Below are 24,676 nucleotides of genomic sequence, written 5' to 3' on the forward strand. Positions count from 1 at the left end.
AGAGGGATATATTTTTCATTCTTTCGGCATCGCTTTCTTATTGGTTCAATTTTAAATGGATTGTTATACGTTCCTGAAAGCTACCCCCCAACAGCATTCAACAATATTTTTAAGGCTATTTATACTTTGAGGCAGAAATTTAAAATAACATGCATATTTTACTATCTTTTTAAAAAAAAATAAACTTTGGAATTTACCCATTCCATATTTTCTTTTAAATATAATAGATAAAATTAACCAAATCTTAGTCTTTTCCCCAGAGTCAGGGTGAACTGTCTCTTCTTTGCGGGCTATTAAAAGTTAGTTTGGAGGGTTTTTTTATAATAATAAAAAATAAACAAATAAATTGTTTGCTGGATTAAGCTGAAATACCAAAATACCAGGGGAGAGACTGTTCTGACTTTTGACAATACTTTGGATCCTGGCAAAAGCAGAAAGTACTGACATCTCACCAGGAGGACTCTGTTTTTCTGAAGTATCCAGCTTGATTTACAGATCAAAAAAGTTTGGATAAACTTTTGAACTTTTGGAGGCTTATCTGAACTTAACATCCAAACCTCCTTGGTTTGCCTATAATTATTAAAATATGTTATAGTATTTCCAAAACCAATTAACTGAACTTTAAATTGTTTGCAAAAATGTGGCCAGTGCCATCATTATAGTCCATAATCTCACTAGAAATGCTTTAGTAATTTATTCCTGTAGTATTGTAATCTGAATTAAAATCAATTTTGAGAACTCCTGTTATCACGTCTTTAATTTTGTGTCTGCTTCAATCCTGTGCGTAGTACCCGATCTATATACTCATGTTTAAATGTTCTCTAACATCTTAAAATAATTTGACAAGAATTTCTGTTTATGAAAAAGACAGATTTGAAAGATCAGGTATTGTTCCTGCAGGGTTCAGTGAAAACTGTCTCTTCCTTACTTTAGAAGGATCATCTTTGGAAAAAGATGAGAGCTAAATCACTTTCATTATACAGTCAGTACTTCATATTGCCTCGAGTGAATGCCAATCATTTTTAGTTCTTGAGTTGTGAACTAATATACACTAGTCATGGGATGAATTCGTTTTACTTAGGAAATCAGTTTGACCTTGGTCCTCAGTTCCATAGAGGAAGACAGTTCATAAAGCCTTCAGATTGGCATTTACAGTAAAGTGCAGTTAACATAAACTCTTGATATAAGGTAAAAACTTTGAAAACTATAATGTCACTATAGGTTCACTTTTGATACCGCAATGGCATCTCATTGTTCAGTGAAATCCAAGATGTCACCTGTAAATGTCTTTCCACCACCTTTAAAAAAACTCCATTTTAAACCATTATCTTTTTTCAGATTGAGAAATGGGTAAGCTGTATCTATGGGGGGTTTTTAAGAGAAGGAATATGGTCTAGTGGCTTGGACAGACTTGAGGTAATTGAGACTCTGAGGTTCTAATCACAGCTCAGCCACTGACTATGAATAAAATATTCAAAAGCTCATGTGTGACTTAAGAGCCTAAGCGAACCTGAAAGTCAGTGAGATCTAGGCCCCTAGGTATTCAAGTCACTTTTGAAAATGGGACTTGAGTTCCAAAGTCACTTAGATGCTTTTGAAAATTTTATCTTCTATGATCATGGGCAATTCACTTAGCAAAACTGTGCTTCCATTTTCCATGTGTAAAGTGGCTATAATAATATGTCTCTTTTCCAGTACCTTAACATTAGTAACAATCATAACAATTCGTTAAAGGTGGTAATTCATTTTTCAACTTTTAGAGTCAGTGTCCTGGCAAGTAGAAAGGCATTTATATTCACCAGTTCTGAGAATAGAGATATAAATGGCCGAAAGAACAACTGCAAGAATTTTGTATATTCACTGCAGTAGTATAAACTTGTGGAGCACTGATCCATCTAGCAGTATCATCCAAACTATACACTGTATGAACCAACCTTTATTCACACATTATTGGTTTTCTTTTCTTTGTTCAGTTGATTGCTTGGATCCAACCTGCTCCAATCAAGGTGTCTGCGTGAATGGAGAATGTCTCTGTAGCCCAGGCTGGGGTGGCCTAAACTGTGAACTTCCCAGAGCCCAGTGTCCAGACCAATGTAGTGGGCATGGGACATACCTCTCTGACACAGGCCTATGTAGCTGTGATCCCAACTGGATGGGTCCTGATTGCTCCGTTGGTAAGAAAAATATTTCTGCTCTGCTTTACAGTAATCTTCCCATCCTGTTTACTATACTGAATAACATTCTAATATCAAATAAGAGTTTACAATATGAACTTTTTACATGAAACTTACATTATTCTTTCAGCATCTGATCAGTGACCAGTCCTTTGTTATACTCTAGCTATTATAAATGAGTAGCTATATGTTAGATACTATATTTTGTAGTGTTCTGAACACAGTACTGGAATCTAGGAAACACTGTGTTCCACCTCCGTATTCTGATGCTTTCCGTGGACTGTGGTAAGTCACTTAACCTCTTTGTGTCTGTGTCCCCATCTGTAAACAAAAGGGTTTATATTAAGAAGGAATAATTTTAAAATATTTTCAAAATTGTGATATTTATCCAGCCTTCTCTTATCCCCAGCTGGAGGTGTTGGTGCCCTGATACCCCCAACCTAGGAAGCACCCACTCTGGCCAGGGTATGAACAAAATATAGTCCTCCAGAGGCCGGTACGATACGACACAATAACCAATCAGGAGCTAGCAGGCAAGTTAAGAAAGCTTGCCTGCTTCATATTAGGGAGAGTGCTGGGTGAAACTAGGGTGGGAGAGGAGTGCTCTAGTCCTTACCCAGAATCCCAGAGCCAGGTCAGTGCCTTTGTTTAAAGCGCTGTGAACAAGCAATTACCTTTTTTGGTTAGTTATTAGTTAAAAGATGCAGATAGCCAAATTCCAAGTTTGTTGATTAACCATTTAAAAGCTGTCACCTAGCTCACTGCAGAAGTTATCCTGCTCTGATGGGCTGCCACAGAGATGAACAGCCCTTTGTCTGCTAGGTATATTTTCTGTTTTGCTTTATGTTACACATCCTAGATACTACTCAGTTATAGAAAATAACAGCAGCAAAACTGTACTAAAATGAAGATTATTTTCTCCTCTTAAGCAATTCAAATAGAAATATCCGAAAAATGATACTTTGAGGTTGCACGTTTGTTCCCCATCCATGTCTAGTTTATTTAGCTGTCTAAAGAAAAGGCCAGATTATTTTAACTGCCAGCAGTGCAAACTGCATATCTGGTAAATGCATATCAAGATGGGTCTTTCTGATTCATGTATCATCAACTGTCCTAAAAGTTCATGAATGAGATTTTAGCTGGAAATTTCAGTGATGATGCATGCAGCAGAAAACAATAGTTAGCCCTTCCACAACTGTAACTGTCACAGAGTAGTAAAAGCTAGTGGTTGGGGGTGAGACTGAATGACTCAGAGGATTGGCAATAGGATATAGAGCCTTCTCCTATTGTTACCATTTCAAACCACTCTGACTGAGTGACCCAAAATTCTTGTCATTCTTCATGGAATGAGTTTGGGTGGGTCTCCATCTAGTTATTAGCAGACAAATATCCACATTACAAACCCACCACAGCAGCCACTAATTATTTCCCTTGTTGACAGTCACAGCAGTGGGATGTGCGGGTACTTACACTGCAAAGAAAAAAAAAGAAAAGAAAAAGACTTAGGGCAGCCTGTCTCAGAGCCTGGGTGAAATGATTTGGGCTTATGCTGTAGGGCTAAAAATAGCAATTTAGCCATAAACCCCAGGAGGGAGGTTCTTGGAGCCCCGGCTCCAGCCCAAATAGGAACATCTACACTGCTATGTTTAGTACCGTAGCAGAAGCCCAAGTCAATTGATCTGGGCTCCGAGACACGCTGCTGTGGTTTTTGAGTTTTTTTGCTGTGTAGATAGAATTATCTCACCTCTAGAAAGAGCCCTTCTAGGCCTGGACTGAGGCATGTTCTTGGAGCAGCTTGAAGATGTTTATGTGCACCTGAAAAGAGGAGACACTGTCTCCAGCGCTCAGTCCTGCATTAAATTAGCAGAATTTGTTATTTTGGGGGATTTTTAACAAAAAGTAAAGTCTCATTTTGACAGGAATATGAGTGTGTCACACTCTGACTGCATATAGGTTACAAGAACGAAGTGCCAATTCTGACTATGTTTCACCACATGTTTAGTGACCCATTCCCAATGACAGTGCTCAGTTGTAATCATAATTCTACTTTTTCACCAGAAGTGTGTTCCGTAGACTGTGGCACGCATGGTGTGTGCATTGGCGGAGCATGTCGCTGTGAAGAAGGCTGGACAGGAGTGGCATGTGACCAACGTGTGTGCCATCCCCGCTGCACGGAACACGGAACCTGTAAAGATGGGAAATGTGAATGCAGAGAGGGCTGGAATGGGGAGCACTGCACCATTGGTAGGCAAACGACAGGCACCGAAACAGGCACATATTGCTTTCTTTTCATAAATCGTAGAAACATAGTTACTATTGTGTATTGTAATAGGCTGTTCCTTTAAGGACCCTAGTGCTTCTAAACATCAGCTCAGCCTCTCAAAACTCAGGGTAAAATGCAGAGGAACTTGATTTGGGGGTGGGGGGAAGCACCAAATGGACATTAACAAGTAGAGATGTAACAAATGGTCCATCAAGGTACCATCGGAGCCAAGCTGCTTAAACTTAACTAAACATTTCTTCGTGTGAATGACATCTTTTTTAATTTCCTGGTCTGGTGCATCAATGCTTCCCTGCTACTATATATCACATCCAAAACACATAACCACAATACCCACCAAGAGCAGGGGTCAAGTTGAGGGGGAATAAGTGCTCCTGTTGTTACAGAAATAGCTCCCTAACATTTTGCCTTGTTGTGCTGTGACAGAGGGCATGGTGTTTGCATATAGACAGTCACAGCATGGGAGGGCCTAGCCAGTACTCTAGCATGCTGGGGTACCCTTTCCTAATAGCATGCCGCTTAGTATAGCATTGGCATCATGCAGAGTGCTGTGACTAATACGATTGCATCTCAGCTGTGATATGTCACCCTGGGAAGTTCAAAAAGATTTTATACGTATATAATATAATTTCAAAGTCAAATGATTTAAATGTTATTTTCAACAGGATTTAATTATTATGAACTCAGTTCTTTATTTTACTCTCACAAAAATCAGATATTAGAGTGTATATTCAAATTCTCTTAAAATTGCTGAAAATGATATTTTCCCTCTGCTGTGAGCAAAACTGGGGAGAGAATATTTCTGACTGGGCGTATGTCTACTAAGAAATCTGAGCAAAACCAGTATGGAACAGAAGACTATGCAAATTGAAAGAAAGCGTCAAACCTGTCCATTTTCCATTTCCCTATGCCATTTACTTGGCTATCAATTTATTTTAAAAAGTTCAGTGAGTCAGAAACATGAAAGATGAAATTATTTTAATTAACTTTAAAAAAAGACATAGATAAATTTAGTAAGAGAGAGGCAGCATGTGAATTGAAATTTTCATGGCAATTGTGGACCCTAATGGGACAGACCTATTACTAGTGAATTGTTCTTTTTTTAAACTAAAACTGTGGTCAAAATCTTGCACCCCTTGAGCTGCTTTTCTTTTAAGTTCTCTGGATGTATAAACCTTTTGGGAAACACATACGGATTGGATACCAAAAATATACCCTAATAAATAAAATGTGCCCTACATATTTTAGGGCATATCCTTTGACATTGTGATGCTGTATGCATCAGACATGGCATGCTAATATAAATCAAAGCTTTTGTGATTCAGCAGTTTGTCACCAACCTACATGCAGAGTGTTTTTTCCACTTTTGCCCTCTGCACTTATTGCCTCATCATCACTTCCAGGATAATCAAAATATTTTATCACTGTGCTGTTTCAACTCAGACTTAAAGAAAAACCCCAAAACAACCATAGCCGTAACCTCTGCACTTTGTCTCAAAGTGTGCAGTAATTGCCTTTTCCAAAAAGGTTTACCACCTTGTGCTGAATTTGTTTTGCTTTGTAACCTTCTAAAATATATTCCTATATTTTGATGTAATTGAAATGTCTTAGATCTACATTACTGTGCACACAAAAAGATGCCTATATTGGATTGCTTGAGGAAGTTTTGGGCTATGTGTTGCATGTACTAGTTAATATCCCCAATTATAAATAGGGTAGGTTACCTGTGAAGGGAGATTTTTAATTTATTTTCACAGGTATAAAATGTATACATTTTATTAATGTTATTAGTGTACGTTAGCAGAGTTGTTCTCACAAGAGAAAGGAAAAGATGTTTCTCCTAAGGAGAATAAGATATCTTTATGCCATTTTTTCATTAGAACAGCATATTTCAAACTTTTGTCTGTGTCTGTAGCAGAGTTGGGACTTGGGCAGAAGTTCAGTTCTGTAGCTGTAATTATCCCATGTCTTAATCTCATGCCTATCTATAGTATAAATAACAAGCTATTTAGACAAATACAGATATATGCTAATTCTTGTGACTGTGGTTGGAACATAAAGGAATTTCATATATCTATCATTGGCCTAAGTTGATCTCACACCAGCACAAAAAGAGTTGTCATTGAATTCAGTGAGATAACAGTATTTTCCCACTGTTTTTATTTTTAGCATAGTGATTTCCCGCTTTTTTTAAAGGAAACTCTCATCAATATGTATAAATTAAAAGCCACGGTTTACAATTGTAGCATTTATTGTTCTCAAGGAGAGACTGAGTGTGTGTACGTTATTCAGTTCTTCGTAAATATTAGAGTTGGGAACAGATATGCACTGAGAATGGGTTTTGGGGCTAGATGAATTAGGATAAATGCTCTATTTTGTGGGAAATGGAGGTTCTGAAACGCACCCAAATATCTCTTTCTTCCTCTTGAGTTCCTCTAGGAATAGACCACTCTGTATTAATGTGGCAGTGGAAAGGTGACAGCTGTTGCAAGCTGGAAGTGTTCACACTAACTCAGAATATTTTACTTTATTTGATGCCGAATTATTCCATTCCAGAAATCAGAACATATTTTAAGCATTTCAACACAGACCATTACGAGCTAACTTTCCCTCTGGCTAAATTCTACTAAAAGTGTGGTTTCTTCCTCCATTACTGCATTCTAACAAGGGAACTATGAAAAGTCTTCAAGAATCCTAATGTTAGCATATTGGAAAATACATGTTCAATCCAAATCAACACTTTTTTACATATAGGAGTAGAGCTAAAGTATAAAAATATAAGATTAGTTCAAAAGAGAAGTTGCCCACAGACTTAAGTAAATATACATGTATCAGTGATCGATAAATAAGTGAAAAGCGAGAGGATAAGTGTCTAACCCTATCTAACAGATGTATGCATCAACGCAAAGCTCTACATGTGATCTCATATTTCACTTTCCTACTTTAGTTAGTTAGGGTGAGAAATAGCTTACTGTGAGCTGATGATAAAGAAAATGAATCTTGTACCCAAGGTAAAAACAGACATGGTCTATGATGTGCTTATTAAGTGATTGTAATCGTGGAGGAGGTTATAACCAAACAATAGGGAAAAATCTAGATAAGAGAGAAAACAAATCACTCCAAAACTAATAAACAGCAAAAGACCAGGTACAACAATAACTAAATCCTGGACTGATTTCCTGTATTAATTTTATGACAAGAGTTTTTCTTTTTTATTATTAAAGCCAAATGTCCGAAAACAGTTCAATTAGTCCCATCAGAAATGAAACTTTAATGGTTAGGACTATTGCTTATTACTAGAGTGTGGGGATCCCTTTCTCTCAGAGGGATGCATTGTGATGGTCGGCAAAGGGAAGTACAATAGGTGCAAAAACCTGAAGGAGTAGCCAGAAGCTATATCTGAACAGAACTGAGTGTGAAATCCTGACTCTGTTGAAGTTAACGGCAAAACTCCCATTGACTTCAGTGGGGCCAGGATTTCTTTCACCTTGAGCATTATGCAATCCAAGAATGAAATTTAATCAGGTTGCCATAATTTTGCTGTGAATGTTTTGTGGTATAAATAAGGTTTGCCTCATTGACCGGCAGGGGAGGCACCAATGTTTCCTTTGTGTCAGTATTTCCTATCTCCAAAGCCCCTTTCTCATTTCCCTCACCTGCTACATTATACGTAGTTTAGATTCAGTCTGGGTGGGTCAACACTTCTTTTCATTCTCTAGCAGCAGACAGCAGTGGTCAAAGATATTTGATAATATAGAAATTCTGGTGTACATAGGTCAAGTTGGCTAATGCAACTTTTGTTCCTTTGATCATTTTAATGCTGGTGAAATGTGCCACATTTGATAACCCTGCAGATTGAGGGTATGTCTACACTGCAATTAAAAACCTGTGGCTGGGTCAGGCTGTAAGGCTGTTTCATTGTGGTGTAGACAGCTGGATTTGGGCTGGAGCCTGGCTCTAGGACCCTGTGAGGTGGGAGGTCCCAGAGCTTAGGCTGCAGCCCAAGCTGGAAAGTCTACACCACAGTTAGACAGCCCTGCCCAGTGAGCCAGAGTCCACTGGCATGGACCAGCCACAGTTATCTAACTGCAGTGTAGACATACCCTGTAGGCCTCCATTAACTTACACACTGGGCATAGCACAAATAGTTCAAGCTTCCTCTCAATGCCCTGCCGATATGCCTTAATGCCATCCTGGAGAATCCACCTCCAGGAATAAGAATCAAATTCCGTCATCTTCTTCACCGAGTCCTTGGCCTCTCTGAGAGCACCAGTGAGTGTGACATGCTTTAGGGCATAAACTTATCTAAGCCCTGGTCTACACTTACCCGGCGATTCGGCAGCAGTCGATGGGAGTTACGCAAGTTACTCTGCGTAGCTTGCGTAACTCCTGTCGACTGCTGTGCTTCCCTTCTGCACGGTATCTTCACTGCACTCCGCCCACGGGAACACGGTTCCCATCGACGCAGCGCTACGCTACTTGAGGGGGTGGATTTACTCAGTCGACTTCCTGATCGATTGAGCAGGTCTACACTGACCGCTCAATCGATCCAGAAAGATCGATCTGACAGTGGCAAATTTGCCGCCATCAGTAGAGACATACCCTAAGTAACAGAGTTTGGGAAGAGACATTTCTTGTGGCCAGGTTGTTTTGTAACTGCCTGTTGCAGGGTTTCTTGTATCTCCCTCTGAAGCATCTGGTACTGGCCATAGTTGGAAATGGAATACAGGACCTAGATGGACCACTAATCTGACCCAGCATGTCAGTCTGTAAATTCCTATGCTAATTAGTGCCACGTGGTGGTTTGCTGTTGTGGACATCTGCCCACTGTGAGGTAAAATGAGATGCCACACCCCCAGTTCTTTCAATATAACCCATATGACAGCTATCAAAAGGCAGCTACTTTCAGACACTGGACTGGATTTAGACCAAGAAGGTAAGACCTGAATTCCCCTTTGAAGCATGCATACCCCAGATCTGAGTACTAGATAGGAAGTAAGCTACCTTAATTTTTGACAGAATTTGAAGAGTTCAGTTGTACAAACTGTTGAGAACACACTCTTTACAGCCCTCTGGCCATGTTCACTGGTTTCTCTGGAGATGGAAGAGTGCCACATATCATCAAGAATATTGCTTCATGGATTTTTTTCATTTTTGTATAATCCAAGTCAATAATCATCAAAACCATGCCTAGTCCAGTTTTGTGGTTGTCTTCTAACACAGCAGGATAGTTTTGTCTCATTGGAATATTCTTTGTGTCAAAGAACTTTTTCTTTTCTTTTACTGATTTTCTTAAAGTAATTACAGCAATAGTGATGCAAAAGAAAAGATAATTTACTGAAGAGATGGAAGAAAGCATAGGAGAGCAGATAGTGGAAAGGCACAGTATCTGATAAAAACAAGCAATGTTGAGGGAGGCAGCTATATGTATTAGACTTCTTCTTTTATGTGTCTCCAACCATTTAAATCTGATCTATAACAGAAAAAATGTGTAACTTATTAAGGCAGGATATAAGTGTATTTACTGCCTGGAAGTAAATCAGCCAAGTTTCTCTAACGATTATAGAGTTTTAGATTCTTTGCTCTGTGGGGTGAGGACTAGCTCTTTCTTTTTGTGTTTGGAAATCACATAGCACTTTTGGTCCACAACTGCGATTTATTATCTTAATAAAAAATAAGGAAATGTACATGAGCCAAAAGCTTGTATGCAGACATGCCAAAATGTAGAGAACATTCACATCTGGTTTAGCACTCAGAAATTCAGTCATCTGTATTTATTGTCCTACCATCTTTATATCCAGTAGCAGACTTCTTGCCTAGGTATAGTATCATAAAATTGTGATGGAGTTTTGGTTGAAGTTATGTTATACTTAATTTGTGGGTATCTCAGCATGGACTTCTCACTGCATTCTATCTCCAGCAAGGCAGAACAAATGCTGGGTACCTGATAAAGAAATATGGGGGATTTTCACAGTTCTTCTTCGAGTACCGTCCACTGTAGGTGAGGCAGCGCCCTCTGCACCTGGGATAGGAGATCTTTGGTAGTAGTGCTTGTTGGGCCACGCATGCACTCCTCTCCATCTCGGGCCATGGGCAGCATCTATATATAGTGCTGTGCAGTCCAACTGCCCTCAGTTCCTTCTCAACCACCTTTGGTCTGGGATAGAATCCGGAACAGAGCCCTTCTACCTCCTAAACCTTTAGAGATACTTACTCTTCCTTCCCCATTACCTTATGCTTCCCTGTTTCCCACCCTCCCCGATTGGGAACTCTCCCCTCAGTACTATGCCAGGATTTTCCGGGTTCAAGAGGTGCCTCTCTTGTCAGGAGGCCTTTTTTATGAGCAAAGGTCAGTAATGGTGCATCTGCTGCCTCAGTGAGCGCCATGTTGCACAGAAGTGCACCCACTGCATCAGGTTGACTGTCCGGTCATAAAAGGATCATGAACCCAGACTGGAACTTCTCCTCATGGAGAGATCTCTATGGCCAGCTTCGTATCCTGACCCTGAAACCTCTCCATTGCAGCTTTCAGCCTCAGCTCAGTCATCAGCTGACCTCCGCCCACCACAGCTATCCAAGCAGGAATCCTCTCTTTCCCACTCAGATGGGAAGAAATGGGCTACTACATTGCTTTCCAAGGAACCACCTCAGGGAAAGCCATCCCTTGCGAGATCAGTAATCTCAACATCGTTGGGGAGAAACTTAGCTCCCACAACTATCTGGGTACCTGTGGTACTGGAGCTAAACAGTCCATGGACCCTAAATGGGCAGGACCACAGGCAGACACATTGTCTCTTGGGACCAAGAAGCACAGTGCAAGAGCTTCTGCAATGATACCAAGTGCCTCATCCAAGACAACCTCTGGTGCTTCGGCCCTAATAACAATGTCAGCACCAACCAAATCCTCACCACTGAGTAAGCCCTCAGCACTGATGAGACCCTCGGTGCTGGGCAAGCTCTCTGCACTGAGCAAGCCATCTACACCATCTACAAGCTGCACAAGGGGCTATACTCTGTCCTCAGCACCGAGAGTTCCTTCATTTTTCAAACAACCACCGGTACTGATGATGCTCCTGCCTGCTCTGCAGGAGTTCAGATATCCAAGAGAGCTGGTCATCTCTGATGAGGCCATAATGCCACCACCTCCTATATTGGTGGACAATTTCAGACACTTTCAAGAACTATTCCACAGAATTTCTCCAGATACTGCTGGAGGAAGTCAAGAAGTAACAACACAAGCTGCTCAATATCCTACATGTCTCCACATCAGCTAAGATAGTCCTCCCTATTAATGAAGCCCTGTTGGACCCTGCAAAGGTGCTCTGGCAGACCCCAATGTCCATCCTGCCAACCTGCAAGCGACCGGACAAAAAATACTATGTCCCCACTAAGGACCTTGAATTTCTTTTTTCCCCATCCTACTCCAAACTCCTGGTTGTCAATGTAGTACACAAGAAGGGATACCAACACCACCCCAAGGCAACCCTCTATGACAAGGACTAAAAGCGACTAGACTTTTTCAGTCACGAAACATATTCTTCTGCAACACTCCAGTTCCATATCTCCAATTATGAGACTCTTATGACCAAATACAATCATATGAATTATTCTAAAATACAGAAAATTTGTCAACGTCTGCCAGAGGGTAAGAAGGAGCAATTCCTGGCATTCGTATCTGAAGGACACCTTGTGGCCTGCACAGCACTACAAGCTTCCCTGGATTCTGTAGATATGGCTGCCTGCTCCATAGCAATAGCTGTGGTAATGAGACAAGCATCATGGATTCACCTCTCCGGATTCCCTAAAGAGGTGCAGACCATGGTTGAGGATCTACCTTTGAGGGTTCCAAATTATTTGCTGAGAACACAGATGAATCCCTACATTTTTTAAAGGACTCTAGGGTGACTCCCTGCTTTCTTGGCATATACACATCAGTGCTGAAGAGACATCAGGGGAAATATCAGCATACCTTCTGCGACTGGGAGCCATAGAACCAGTCATATCCCAACACAGAGGGAAAGGTTTTTATTCCCACTATTTTCTGATCCAGAACAAATCTGGTGGGTGGGGACCAGTCCTAGACTTACGAAACCTCAACAAGTTCATAAAACTGCAATGTTTCAAAATGATTGCTATCATCCATTATCCCAGCACTGGAACAGGGGGACTGGTTCTCGATCCTCAACTTCCAAGATGAGTATTTTCACACCACCATATACCCTGCTCACAGACGATTCCTCAGATTCATCCTTGGGACTGATCATTACCAATACAAGGTACTACCCTTTGGACCCTCTACAACCCCCCCAAGTATTCTCCAAAGTCATCACAGTAGTGGCAGCCTACCTACACAAACAAGGCGTCATCATGTTCCCATCTGGAGTTTATTGGGGCACAACTGGATGCGACACAAGCCGAACCTTTCCTTCCAGCTCACAGATTTTCTACAATAGTCGAACTCATATCCACTGTGAGAACCAACTCGCAGATCTCCACCAGGATGAACCTCCAGCTAGTTGGCCCTATGGCAGCCTCCATTTTTGCAGTAAAATATGCCAGGTTGCACATGCACTGTCTCCAGGTGTGGCTACGCACAGTCTATGTACTTCACAAGCTTCTATCCATGCCTGTCAAGACCAAAGATTCATTACACTGGTGGACATAACCCCAAAATGTCTGTATGGGGATCCCTTTTTTTCAACCAGTATCCTCCCTGATTCTAACTACTGACCTCTCCCTAATTGGTTGGGGAACACACCTTCAGACCCCCACGGTGCAGAGCAGGTGGTCCCCTGCAGAATCCTCTATGCTTCTAGAACTGCGAGCAGTTTGCAATGCATACTGATATTTCCTACCACTGATCAGACCATAAAGTAATGACGGACAACATTGCCTTGCATCTTCTACATCAACAGACAAGGTGGAGCGAGGTTCCACTCCTTATGCTCAGAAGCACTGAAATTGAGTATCCAACACAACACTGAAACACAACACAATACTGAAATTGTGTATCCAACACAATACCAACATTTCAGTTGCATATCTGCCTGGACACCAGAACACCACAGCAGACTCACTGAGCAGACAATTCTCACAAAACCATGAGTAGGAACTAGATATAAGAGCCCTTCAGTGTATATTGAACCACTGGGCATACTTACCTCAAAAATGGGAAAGATTCTGATCCTGGTGCACAGCCAATCATGTCTCAGCAATGAATGCCCCATTACCGTTCTAGATTAATTTCTAGATTTTAAAAGATCGGGCCTATCTACAAGCTCCGTTCGTGTGCACTTGGCTGCCATCACAGCATTCCACACCAAGATAGATGGCTATTCCATATTCACCCACCCGCTCATGAAGAGATTCCTTAAAGTTCTTTTGAACCTTTACCCTCACATACGACATCCCATCCTACCCTGGGATCCCAATCTCATCTTGCGCTGTCTCACCAGTCCACCGTTTGAGCCCATGGCAAGGTGCTCCTACATTCACCTTTCCATGAAAACAGCATTTCTCGTAGCAATCATGTATGCCTGTGACAGACAGTGCTTAGGGCTCCCCCAGAAGGGGTGGTGGTGTTGGTACAACTCCCATCCCAAGCAGGCCCCTAAGAGTCATGCTTGCCCTCTGGCTGCCTATAACGCTGCCATTCAAGAGCTTAAGTGTGGTGGGGCCAAACAACCCACCCAAACTGAGCAGGAGGCGGTCCTGATACCCTCTGAGCATGGCTGGGCTCAACAAACAGCAGTGCTGAGCAGTGAAGCAGTCCTAAAGCCCTTCTGGGTGTGGGTCTGGGAGTGAGTCTCTCTCCTCTGTCCCGCCCCACTCTGAGGCTTCTGTTGGGCTGTTAAGCCCCACCTCCTGCCACAGCGTGCATGACAGGGAGGGGCCTTCTTGGCTAAAGGCTCCCCCTCTGGTGGGAGGAGCTGGTACACCCCGTCACACAGCCCAACAAGTTGGAGAAATAGGTGTTCTCATAGCATACCCCTCCATACACAATTTTTCATAAGGACAAGGTTATATTATGTATGCATCCAAAATTCCTACCTGAGGTGCCATCCTTCTCCTCTTTGAACCATCCTATCCACCCTCACTGCTTCTTCCCGAAGTCATATACCAACCAATGTGAAGTGACATTACACACCTTGGATGTTAGGCAAGCATTAGCCTTTTATCTCAATAGAACTAAATCTTTCAGACAATCGCCACACTAATTCTTCTCAACCACCAAATGATCAAAGGGAGCGATTATATCCGAACGTCTTTTCAAGTGGATCTCACAGTGCATCTGCCTCTGTTATCCACTACGCAACCAGCTACCTCTACTTGGAACTCAAGCACATTCTACTCATTCTCTGTCCACCTTGATTGCCTTTCTCAGCAATATGCTGATCACTGACAGTCACTGCAAAACAGTCACCTGGGCATCCACAGTCACTTCTAGCTAACACCATGCAATTACCCATAATGCAGTATCAACTCATCTATTAGGATACAGCATTGTCTCCCCCTTATTAGACGGCTGCTCCAAAGCCCCAGCCTTCCAGCTAAGGACACTGCTCTATAGTCACCTACAGTGCTTGAAGAAGAAGAAGAGAAGGTTATTCACCATGTGCAATAACTGAGTTTCTTCAAGATGTGTCCTTATGACATTCTTTAAAAGCCATGGTCCCCCTCCCCAAAGAGCTTAAAAATTACATCAAACAAATAGAGAAAGTGAAGATAATAGACCATGGAAGGGGTAAGAAAAGGAATTATCAGGCTTCAAACATATACAGACTAGGCATCCAATTGCATGGCCTGAAACCTCTGCTAAGTTTTTAATGATTTAAGTAAAAGATGATATACAGTAATTTCAGACACTTTTATAATCAAAATAGCTTCTTACTTTTCCAACCTAATTTCACAGAATTTCTTTTAATTAAGAACATATTTACAATGTGGGAACTATAGCTGAGACTCGCTGCTATGGAGGGAGTTACAACTATAACATATAAAATATTTTATAACCCAACCGATGTAGACATTGTCATACTGGATCAGACCACTGGTGTATCTAGAATAGTATCCAGATGCTTTAGAGAGAGGTTCAAGTAACCTGTGAGTAATTATGTACTCGTCTGCTCAGAGGGGAAGCTTCTTCCTTAATTTATGCCTTGGAGCAAGAGGTTTATATCCCTTTCAAATATATTTAAAATCTCATCAATGTGACTGTTGATGCTATCATCCCCAATCTTTTCTGCATATGCTAAGCTCTTAACTTCCATGATATCTGGTGGCCAGGAGTTCCCGAAGCTAGCTGTGCACTGTGTAAATAATATTTCCTATTTCCAATCTCACTCTACGGTCTACTTCTGCTTTGTAGTTCTTTTTACAGTTCCACATGAGGAACTGAAGTATAATTTGTTACTTTTATATCTGATATATGAGTAAACTTTTCCAAACAATTTCTGCAGGAGGAAGCTATCAGAATCTAGCATATGTATCCTATAACTCCATCCTAGCTAAATAGGACAACGTATTTGCTTTCAAATATATAATCAGCTTTATATACATTTTCACACAGGGATAGAGGTTTGAGTATCAGGGAGTTTGAGAAACACAATTACTTTTGATATGTAATCTCAAGGGGAACAGCTGGGGATATTTTTCGTCTAAAAAGCAACCTATTCTAGTAGGAAGAACTCTTCTGTTTATGTTCCTTATTGAGAGACTCCTGTTTAAAAAAAGAAAAACAAAAACCAAACCTGGAACATGCTCTTGAGCTGCATCAGGCCATTGAAACAGCTTATTTTTTCCCCCTTGTGTTGGATATAGTCACAACATGGCATTATTTCTTCTTTTTCTAAGTCAAAAAAGCTAATCGTATTTTCAACCAGGCACCCTACATTTTGCCCAGGACTTCAAATATGCTTCCAACAGATTCTTGTAAATAGCTTTCTTGTAAATAAATCATGGTATTTCTTTCCTTTGGAGGGGCTTCTGCATGGGTTATATTGATTTCCAGCCAATTCTTGAACTCTCACAAAACCAAAAAATAAATAGGGATCAATCAAGCTGCTGATCTAACTACTGAAAAGGCAAAGCTGATTTTGCTATTCTGAGGAGCATTCACAGCACCAGCCAACCCCTAATGTTCCAAAGATTTTGTTTTCTATGTTATTTTGTACCCTGTGGTGTCAAGCACAGGTTTCAGCAAGTGAGTGAATTACATGATATTCTGAATACAAAAATAACCAAGACATGAGAACAGTTGTGAGGGTCAGTAGTGGCATCAGGATAGGTGCGGTACTATGTCAAATAAGAGCTTGGAGCACATTTTTTTAACGTGCACAAAAAGTTTAACATTAAAACAATATAATCAAAGCACAAGAGGGAACCATATTTGACTGTGTTTAATTAAGGGCTGACATGGGGTGTGTCTAAAATATATACATATTTGTGAACCAGATAGAGCCCTACACCTTTGTTACCTCTAGGGCCAGATGGTTAATTAGGTGCCTAAAGATACGGATGGTTGCCAACTGGAATTTACAAACGCTCCCAGCCAGGTTAGGCATCTAGCCCCCATTGAAAGTCAATGGGAATTAGGTGCCTAACTCACTTACTTACTTGTGTAAGTCCCGCTAGATGTTTGTTTGCATCTTGAGGTTCCTAAAAATCATTGTAAATCTAGCCCTGAATCCTCATGTGGGTGGTCCAAAGAACATATGTATAATAGTTATGTCCAGTACTCTTCTATTAACTAGAACTAGTCGGAGAAATTCTACAGAACCAATAGTCTCTCAGAATATGCAGTTCCATCAAAACCAAAATACTTGGTGAAATCAGGTCTGTTTCACTGGGTTTTTGTTTCGGAAGGAAACCAAGTGAAGAAAAGTTCCAGCAATGTCACAGTCTCCTATTTTGACATTTCTGGAACAAAATGTTTCAACTTTTTATTTTGAAACTACTTTTTGTTTTGATTTTTTCCATGTTGTATTATATTATATATTATAATACTAATAACATAAAAATAAAAATGAAACAATTTTGTTTAAACAAAATGTAAAATTGACCCAAAATGGGGGGGGAAGCATTCTTGGGGTGATTAGCCTGAACTGAATGATAAAAGCTGATGAAGTTAGTTAATCTTTCACATAATTAAAAAATAACTCAAACTTTTAAGAAAGCATTTTTGTATATTTTTCCATGTTAAGGTAAAGGTCTGTCTATGTTTTATTCATTCCAGCTAGTTATAATGGTGGAAGAGATGCATGTTTATGTATATGCTAAAATAGTAAAAGGCAATAGTGAATATTACAAGTGGGTAAACTGCATGATAAATCTATAGCACATACATTTTAGTTTGCCTCCAAAGAATTAATTGTTCAGATGATTGAAAGCTGTGAGCTAGAGAATTGCAGCTGTTCAGAAAGCAGTTCCAGTGCTAATGACTTGAAGAAGAAACAGAGCACAGTTAGCACTAAAGTGATAGGGCCTTTTTATACTGGTCTTCTCACTAAAGATATAAATGGTATGGGTGTAATCGGGATCATAGTAAGCAGTATTGCTTTTGTTAAAAACAAAAATAAAAAATGAGTTGATAACAAATAGTATTTTCAGGTTGTCTTATATATTCATCCAGAAACAATGCTTTAAAAAATTAGAAGTGACTATCTTACAAGCCTAGTAATATTATTTTAATTTATTTTCTCTTACGTACTAGTGATTTATTGATCATAGAGGTATTTCTGTACCAAAACACTGTCTCCAATTGTTAGGAATCAGAGGTGATTGCTAGAGCTTTTATGGAGTGAGTCCCATAATGATATTACTTTTGTAAATTCAGTATACAGAAACACAAAAAGCCTAAATGTCAGAGATGATTGTAATTTTTACAGAGCCAAAGAGACATCACTACAGATGAGAGAACTGACTTTTTGTTTTAACCACTGGGAGTACCGGAAAGTAGAACTAGGTTCCTTTAGCATGTTGCCATCAACTTTTCAGCACATCTTGAATATAAACTGATCTGACTTCTTTTGCTTTTCATTTAATGAAGCAAGGCGAAATGTGTATCTGTTAGGTTACAGACCAGTTCCCTTTGGGAGTTGATGGGAAATTAGCATAGAGACTTACAGTGACAGGCAGTGTGTCTAGAATTAAACAGTTAGAAAACAAAAAAAAAATTACCCTGTTTTTTCTTTTGCTTTTAAATTATGTAATCATTTATTTTTAAACAAGAAAAGCAATTATTTATTATTGAGAGCAGTAACCGAGGGTGCATTCCATGATCAATATTTGCTGTTGAAAACATAAAGCACAACATGAAACAAAAAAGTTAACAGATTCTGACTAAGTATACTCCCTACAGACTTTTTGTCAGTCATCTAATAATGGTATGGGGGACCAGTAACAACATGCTTTTCTGTTCTTGTTTTCAGTGAATTCTAACAGATGCCATAGATTTCAGAGTCAGAATCACAGCATCTTTTCAGGAGTTAATTAGAAATGGGAAAAATAAATGCAGGTTGACATTGCTTCCTATGCACCATTGTTAATTGATAGTACAGTTAAAAAAAAACTATAGGGACATAGATTTTAGATCCGCAGCATCTCTTCCTGGGTTTCATTGGAAACCTGAAAAAAAAATTGCATTTGCCTTTCTTGGATCATTAGTAATTGATTCATTATGTGAAGCCAATCAGTACAGTTTTGATTGTGTCTGTTCAAGGAAGAACCTACTCTGCCAAAATAAAAGTAGACAGCAATACATCAGATCTACCAAAAAAGAAATATACTTAGGGATCTGGTTATTAGAATCAAGGACAGTTTGACTTTGTGAAGGTTGAAAGGTCAACATTTGCTGTAGGGAGATTCCAAACAAGCAGTATTTTATGGAAATCTATGAACTTGCATAAACAGATCAAGTGGTACAATCTGTGGATCACCCCACTACAGAGGGGGTTCTGGACCAGCAAATCCAGCTAATGAGTATCCTTCTGCATTATGATTGCATGTATTGCTGAAAAGCTGAAGGGGAAATGAAAACCCTATCAAAATCTATACTGATTTGTAAGCATTAGCTTGCTGTAGCAGCCTTTGCTTAATTCAAACCAAGGGCAGCTGCAGGAGTTATCAGTTTATGTTTTTTCATCAGAACCTTTTGTTGACTTATTTTACAATAATTTTACAATAATTTTGCTTGCTTACATGTTGAAGGAAAAAGATCTGAACTGAAACCTTTAACTTCAAACAGTAGTTAATATCCATTTGCTATACAATTTAATTACATAAAGATAGCAGTCAGGTACCAAACTGTATGGATACACTTAAATGACTCTCATAATTTTTAATACTTTCTACAGTAGATGAAATTTAGTTAAATCAAATGAAGATGGCAGCTCATTAAAACCTGATATTTTTCCCATTCTTTTTCATCTTTTAATTCCCTATAAAGAAAGCCACATGTTCTATTGAATAGCACTCATTAATTAAAGTCCATCTTCTTGAAGTAAGTATTTATATTTTTGGTTATTATGAAAACCTAATTATTATACTTTAATTTTAAAGGGATTACTGCTTGGACATTTCTAAGTGTGAAATACTGGCTCTTTAAAATGTTATATATGGGGAACAGGAGGGACATAACAAGTGCTCCTTTCACTTGAGACTGTTCTCTGTGCCTCCATCTTTATTATAGACTTCTGTTTGCCCACCTGTAGTTAGGTCTGTGTCAGCACATCCGTTATAAAACACTGTATTTTGGGAGTTTACAAACAAGGACTCATATCCTGCTGCTGATTTTTAAGCAAATCTCTCCATTCAGATCTCTGGGGGACACTGCTTAAAAACTGGTGTCATGATGTAGCTTAAGGTATTAAATTTTTTGCTCCATGATAAAACTCAGCATTCCAGACCTTTGCCCAGGAACAATTTAGTTTAAAAAAAAAATTGTTCAGTTGTAACTACCTTATAATAGAACAAAAGGTGAAGGTGTTTTTTTCAGGTGCTCCAGATTTTTGTACTCACTCAACTCAAAAACATTGGCTTGCTGAAGGAAACTTCATTTGGTTCCCCATGTGGACTCATTCGCTTTGCCTGATATGAGGAAATAATTAAAATGAATATCTTGTTTCATTCCAAATGAAAAGCAACTACACATGTTGAAAAATTTACTAAAGGCTCTATAGCTTATGGATTTGTACATTGACCAGAAAGACAGTCCTTGCTCATAAAACAGCTGTGATCATCTTTCCAGTTGATACACAGATTAAGAAGGATTTTTGCAAACAGACCATAACCATTCAAAGAAGCTATTACAGTTAGTTCAGTAAGTAATATGCACACACAAATATATTCCCAAATATATATTTACTTCAGAGTCTGAAACTGCTCCGAAGAAGTTCTCTTCACTTAACTAGTTAACACACACACTTTAGCACTTCCCATTTTGGACTGTGAAGATCTCTTAAAATCAATAGGATCAAACTGAATCAGCGCTCAGATGGGAGACATCCAGGTAGCATTTAGATGCTGCACAAAGTGGTCCTGGTGAGGATCTGACAGTTTACAGTCTCTAAAGACACAGTGGCACATTTTATGAGTTAATGTCAGGGTGCTGGCCAAGTTTTAGCTCAGATAATTTCCTCTACAGTTTGTGTTAGATACAGTATTCCTCACTTTCTACTCTAAACTCTGATGTGACGTTGCTGTGTGCTGTTAAACAGCTGCCACATTCTACTGTAGAGGTGGCTGCATTTCTCAGTGGTTGATAAAATAATTCTTATATAACTATATCCCTTTCCTACTTCAAAAGGAATGAGGCTTAATTAAAAAGTGTTTCTAACCTGTTTTGAAATCCATAGAATGTGGCAACTGTTTAACAATACACAAGAAATGAATATAAATACTACATCAAATTGAAATTGCTGGAGGATGTAGTAACTCAAATTACATTTTGATCAGACCCCTATTCCACAAAACAAACTTGAACCTAATTCATGTAGTTTCTCACACATTTGTAAGATAATTTATAACCTGGATAGAAGTCATGAAAGTAAAGTTTCCTCATGATCTATTCAGAATATGTGCTAAAATTCTATAAACTACTTCTATGAACTGATATGACAGAATGCTTTCAGTGTTGAAAATACAAGGCAGGTTACAGAGAATTGTGGCAAATAGTGATTCACATATGTCATGTAGAAAGGTTTGCCTTTTTATTTTATTTTTTTTTCAAAATCATATTGGAAATTCTCTTTACTGTCCAGACTGCTATGTTTCAGAATTGATAATTCATCATTAGTCCCTGACATTTTATAAACCTATTGTAAACGTCATGGTAATACACAATTCTGCACTTTCTGAAATCGAATCAGGCTGAATCAGTAAATACAATGGAATAATACAATGTATTGATCGTGTGCACATATCACAGAACAAGTGTTTAATTTGCTACAAACTCTGCTTGTTTACAGATTGTGTTTCATTCCCAGAATAGTTCCACTACATAGTTTCACTATAATTACTCTCATCCTACTCATCCCGGCATGCTTTAAAAACTGTACCAAGTACAGATACAGAGCTATACAGTTAAAAGCCCAGTGGTAAACAGCTGGTCATTTTTCATGCATAAAGCAGGGGAGTTGGGCAGAACCAGTCTGTTTGGAAGCACAAAACTGACATGTCTCATGGCTTACAATTTGATCTAGGAAATTAATGGTAATACTGCTCTGTGGGAGCTGTTGAGTGGGTGTGAGGTAAACTGTGGATTATCTGGTGGTAAACATTTTAAAAAGATAGCTAAATAGAACTTAAAGGCTTTCCCTTTTCTTGTTAGTACCAGAATCTGATTAACCATTAAACATGCTAAGTTTCATGGGTGTTCTACCCAGCAGATCAAAATCAATTTTTTAAATTTATTCTTCATTTTTTTGTATTTTTAAATATCATATCACTCTTCTTTACTGCTTTAGGAGCTAAATCACTTTTTTTTCCTTTGGCATATGGACAGCTAGAGTGGTCATGAACAGGAAAGGTAATGACATACCTTTATCCATCTATGCATGCAGAGTTAGTGAGAGTTCAGAGATTAACCTAAAACAATATATTTTTTCCCATAGTTCTTTATCAGTTACTTCTGCAGTTGTTGCATACAAATAAAAAATCATTATAAAAATAATTTCCTGAAAACATTATTCATGAGGCCAACACATACAGTAAAGAGATGCTGTGTAGTGTACTGTTCACTGTAGACTGAAATGCAGGTGTTAAGAAAAACAAATATGGTATGGTGGAATACATTTACTCTGTCTCAAAAATACATGAATACCCATAGAGTCTAGTATCACCAATACAGCCTACTGTGTCTTTATTTATTTATTTATCTATCCATTTATACAAATATTCCAAATGAAGGAGTGCCTGCATTTGGGTCAAGGCACTCTTTGACACATTTAAAAATAGTTATACTTACAGACTACTCCAGGAATTCCCCATTTGTAGAATAATTAGCATAAAACGTATTGCACGTTTGTTTCAAATTTTCAGATATTTATTTGTTGTCCATTCTTAATCTAGTTTTAACTCTCACAAAGACTCAGAATTCCCAAAATAGTGGAAGGAAGTAGAATTTGAAAAAGAATAGTGGTTTATTTTTAATGCTTCCTTCATACAAAACCATTCAAAAGGACCTCTGAAAGGCTTTTATTCTTTGGCCCTTCATTTGATTTTCCTGCAGGAGAGCTGAGATGTTTGCATACACTAGTCTGTAAAGCACACAGTGTGCAGCCAGATATTGGAATCCATATAATGAGTGTTATAATAATGTCAGCAGTAAAATATAGTACAGATATCTTATTTATGTAGTGCCTCCTGGTAAGATCCCAAAGCACGAGAAAAATTCTCACACAGCATACCAATGTGCTCAGAAATGTGTGCACATAGACAGTGGAAAAACCAAACAGTAACTGTGCTTATATTCTAGGTAGCAGCTTCCGTATTTGTCCTTTATTCTTCTGATACACACAAATAATGCACAGTCACATAGAAAGCAGGGTATGCTACATCATGGGATGTATGCATATAAGTATACAGATTTTACTCCCTGATTATTATTAGTGGTAAATATTTATATCATGATAGTGCCCAAATAAGAGTCAATCCCTGCCCTCAAAGGTTTACAATCTAAAGCTCCTTAGGCCCTCTCCCAGAACATCATTGCATGGCTCTTTTGGGGCAGATAGCCTACAGAAGACTTTCTATTTTATTCTATATAGGTTCTGATACCACACTCATCAACATAGTTTGTGGTTCCTTCCAGTAGTACATCAAGCAATGAAACTAACATCTGTTTTGTGTTGCTTGTTCTCTCATCTTTTCTCCAGGGGATGGAGCAAGTGTCGTGGAGTGTTTTATTTTGCTATGGGTTTTTGTTTTTACATATTATGATGTATTCATGTTAGAGAGGGAAAGGTCAAAGAAACGTGCCTTGTTCTTGGAGCCAAGGGTGTGAGCTTTGTGATGGTCCTTAGTTCCTGAAGAAGTTCATTCCCCAGTCCCAGGCCGGCCCCTAAGAAAGTTGTGTCTCCCACACAGATCAGCTTTACCCTTATTGTGGAGTTCCGCTGTGCCAAAGGAGCAGAGTTGTTAACCGCAGTCTTCATCCCAGAGCTTTAGATGATTTTTTTTAGAACTCATGGGCCTAGGCCATGAAATGCCTTAACACTAAGGACCAAGACCAGGAACTTAATTTGAAATCCTGTGGAAAGTCAGAGTAGAGAGTGGAGACCAGTTTAATGGGCTCACACTAGCAGGGTTGCTGCAGCGTTCTGTACTAGTTGGAGTTTCCTAAACACTGGAGTCTTCATGCCCAAGTATATTGCTGTAGCCCAGTCAAGAGGTGACGAAGGCATGAATAACTGAGCCCAGGCATTAGCTGCCAGGATGAGACTGAATTTCCCAGGTGACTGGAGATGACAGAAAGCATGGCTTGCTGATGTGGTATGTGAGAGCTTTGCATCCATGAGGAATCCAAGAATTTATCAATGGACTGAATTTACCAACTGTAGATGTTTACCTTTAACCAAAGAAGACTGCACTGTGGCTGTGAACTCTTCATAATGTTTTTCTTTGCCCACCAGTATCACCTCTGTCTTGTTCAGGTTCTGCTTCAACAAACAGTTCTTCATCCATAAACTAATCTCATCCAAGCACTTAGCCAGATTGACAGAAC

The 24,676-nt window shown here is 39.2% G+C and overlaps 1 protein-coding gene across 1 annotated transcript in view; it reads left to right on the forward strand.

Annotated features, from left to right (window-relative positions):
* Positions 1–24,676, forward strand: part of TENM2 (teneurin transmembrane protein 2) — a 722,842-nt gene that overhangs the window by 602,223 nt on the left and 95,943 nt on the right. The window contains exons 13-14 of the mRNA XM_067566613.1: positions 1,974–2,174; positions 4,233–4,418. Of these exons, the coding sequence (XP_067422714.1) occupies positions 1,974–2,174; positions 4,233–4,418 (387 nt within the window). The remainder of the gene's footprint in view (positions 1–1,973; positions 2,175–4,232; positions 4,419–24,676) is intronic.

Source organism: Emydura macquarii, unplaced genomic scaffold, assembly GCF_026122565.2.
Source record: "Emydura macquarii macquarii isolate MOO-44397 ecotype Brisbane River unplaced genomic scaffold, CSIRO-AGI_Emac_v2 contig_2768, whole genome shotgun sequence".
Taxonomy (NCBI): domain Eukaryota; kingdom Metazoa; phylum Chordata; order Testudines; family Chelidae; genus Emydura; species Emydura macquarii.